Raw genomic sequence first — 1,662 nt, 5'->3', positions numbered from 1 at the left:
AATAAATGTAGGCAACATAGATGAGGGCTACCAGTATAAATAACAAGAAACCTACCCACTACTCGTTGTGGTTGACGCTGCAGTAGTCGATGTTGAGCTAGGATCCTCTGTGGTTGTGCTTGTAGATGATGCGTCAGTGGCGGTACTTGAGGTACTACCAGCCGCCGCACTGGAAGTACTGCTGGCGGCAGCTGTGGTCGAAGTACTCGACGTCGATGAGGAGCTGGATGATGCTGTTGAGGACGATGCGGACGAGGAGGCAGAAGTGCTGGTCGAGTCTGTCGCGGTGGTCGCAATACTGTTCGTAGACGATGCAGAGGTTGTGGTCGTGGGAACTTCTGTAGTCGATGACGAGGCCGTAGTAGAGGACGTGGAAGTAATTGTGGTCGAGCTTGGATCTTCGGTAGTCGTGCTTGTTGAAGTACTGTCACTAGCGGTAGTCGACGTACTGTCAGTTGACGTTGCTGTACTAGACGCGGCAGTAGTCGTTGTTGAGCTTGGATCTTCAGTCGTTGTGCTTGTCGCTGTCGAGCCACTAGCGGTCGAAGAGCTGCTACCAGCCGCCGTGCTTGAAGTACTGCTGGCGGCCGCAGTAGTCGAACTACTTGACGTCGTTGACGAACTGGATGCTGCTGACGAGGATGCTGTTGAGGATGAAGTGCTGGTCGAGCCAGTCGCGGTCGTTGCATCTGTGCTTGTCGACGAGGATGCAACAGTTGTTGGTGCCTCTGTGGTCGATGCCGTGGTCGTGGAGGTGGAAGTGGTTGTGGTCGAGCTTGGATCTTCTGTGGTTGTGCTTGTTGAAGAACTGTCACTAGCGGTAGTCGAGGTTCTGTCAGTGGATGTCGATGTGGTTGATGCTGCAGTAGTCGTTGTTGAGCTTGGATCTTCAGTCGTTGTGCTCGTAGATGTCGAGTCACCAGTGGTTGTAGAGTTACCAGTCGCCGTAGTAGAAGTACTGCTGGCGGCCGCAGTGGTCGAACTACTTGACGTCGTTGACGAACTGGACGATGCTGACGAGGATGCTGTTGATGAGGACGACGAAGTGCTGGTCGAGCCAGCCGCAGTCGTTGCGTCTGTGCTCGTCGACGATGCAGTAGTCGTTGTCGTAGGAGCCTCTGTGGTCGACGACGAGGTGGTTGTAGAAGAAGTAGATGCAGTTGTAGTTGAGCTTGGATCTTCTGTGGTTGTGCTTGTTGAAGTAGTGTCGCTACCGGCCGTTGATGTGCTGTCAGTAGACGTTGATGTAGTGGACGCGGGAGTAGTGGATGTTGAGCTTGGATCTTCAGTCGTTGTGCTCGTGGATGTCGAGTCACTCGTGGTTGTAGAGGTGCTATCGGTCGCTGTACTCGAAGTGTTGCTATCAGCCAAAATCGCTGAGCTACTTGACGTCGTTGACGAACTGGACGATGCTGACGAGGATGCTGTTGATGAGGACGACGAAGTGCTGGTCGAGCCAGTCGCAGTCGTTGCATCTGTGCTCGTCGACGATGCAGCAGTCGTTGTCGTGGGCACCTCTGTACTCGACGACGTCGTCGTTGTTGTAGACGATGACGTGGTTGTGGTTGAGCTTGGATCTTCTGTGGTGGTGCTTGTTGAAGTATTGTCACTAGCGGTAGTCGAAGTATTGTCAGTAGTTGTAGAGGTGGTCGACGCGGCAGT

At 53.5% G+C, this 1,662-nt stretch overlaps 1 protein-coding gene across 1 annotated transcript; it reads right to left on the bottom strand.

The window, feature by feature from the left end:
* Window positions 1-36: 36 nt before the first annotated feature.
* LOC127752078 (uncharacterized protein DDB_G0271670-like) lies at window positions 37-1,656 on the bottom strand (the record flags this gene model as incomplete). The annotated part of the gene is made up of 1 exon (XM_052276626.1): window positions 37-1,656. A coding segment is annotated over one exon (1,605 nt), but the record flags the coding sequence as incomplete, so codon positions are not given.
* Window positions 1,657-1,662: the final 6 nt, after the last annotated feature.

The sequence above is a fragment of the Frankliniella occidentalis genome, unplaced genomic scaffold, assembly GCF_000697945.3.
Source record: "Frankliniella occidentalis isolate FOCC.00 unplaced genomic scaffold, Focc_3.1 Scaffold3729, whole genome shotgun sequence".
Classification (NCBI taxonomy): Eukaryota; Metazoa; Arthropoda; class Insecta; order Thysanoptera; family Thripidae; genus Frankliniella; species Frankliniella occidentalis.
This window is presented reverse-complemented; position numbering and strand designations above follow the sequence as displayed.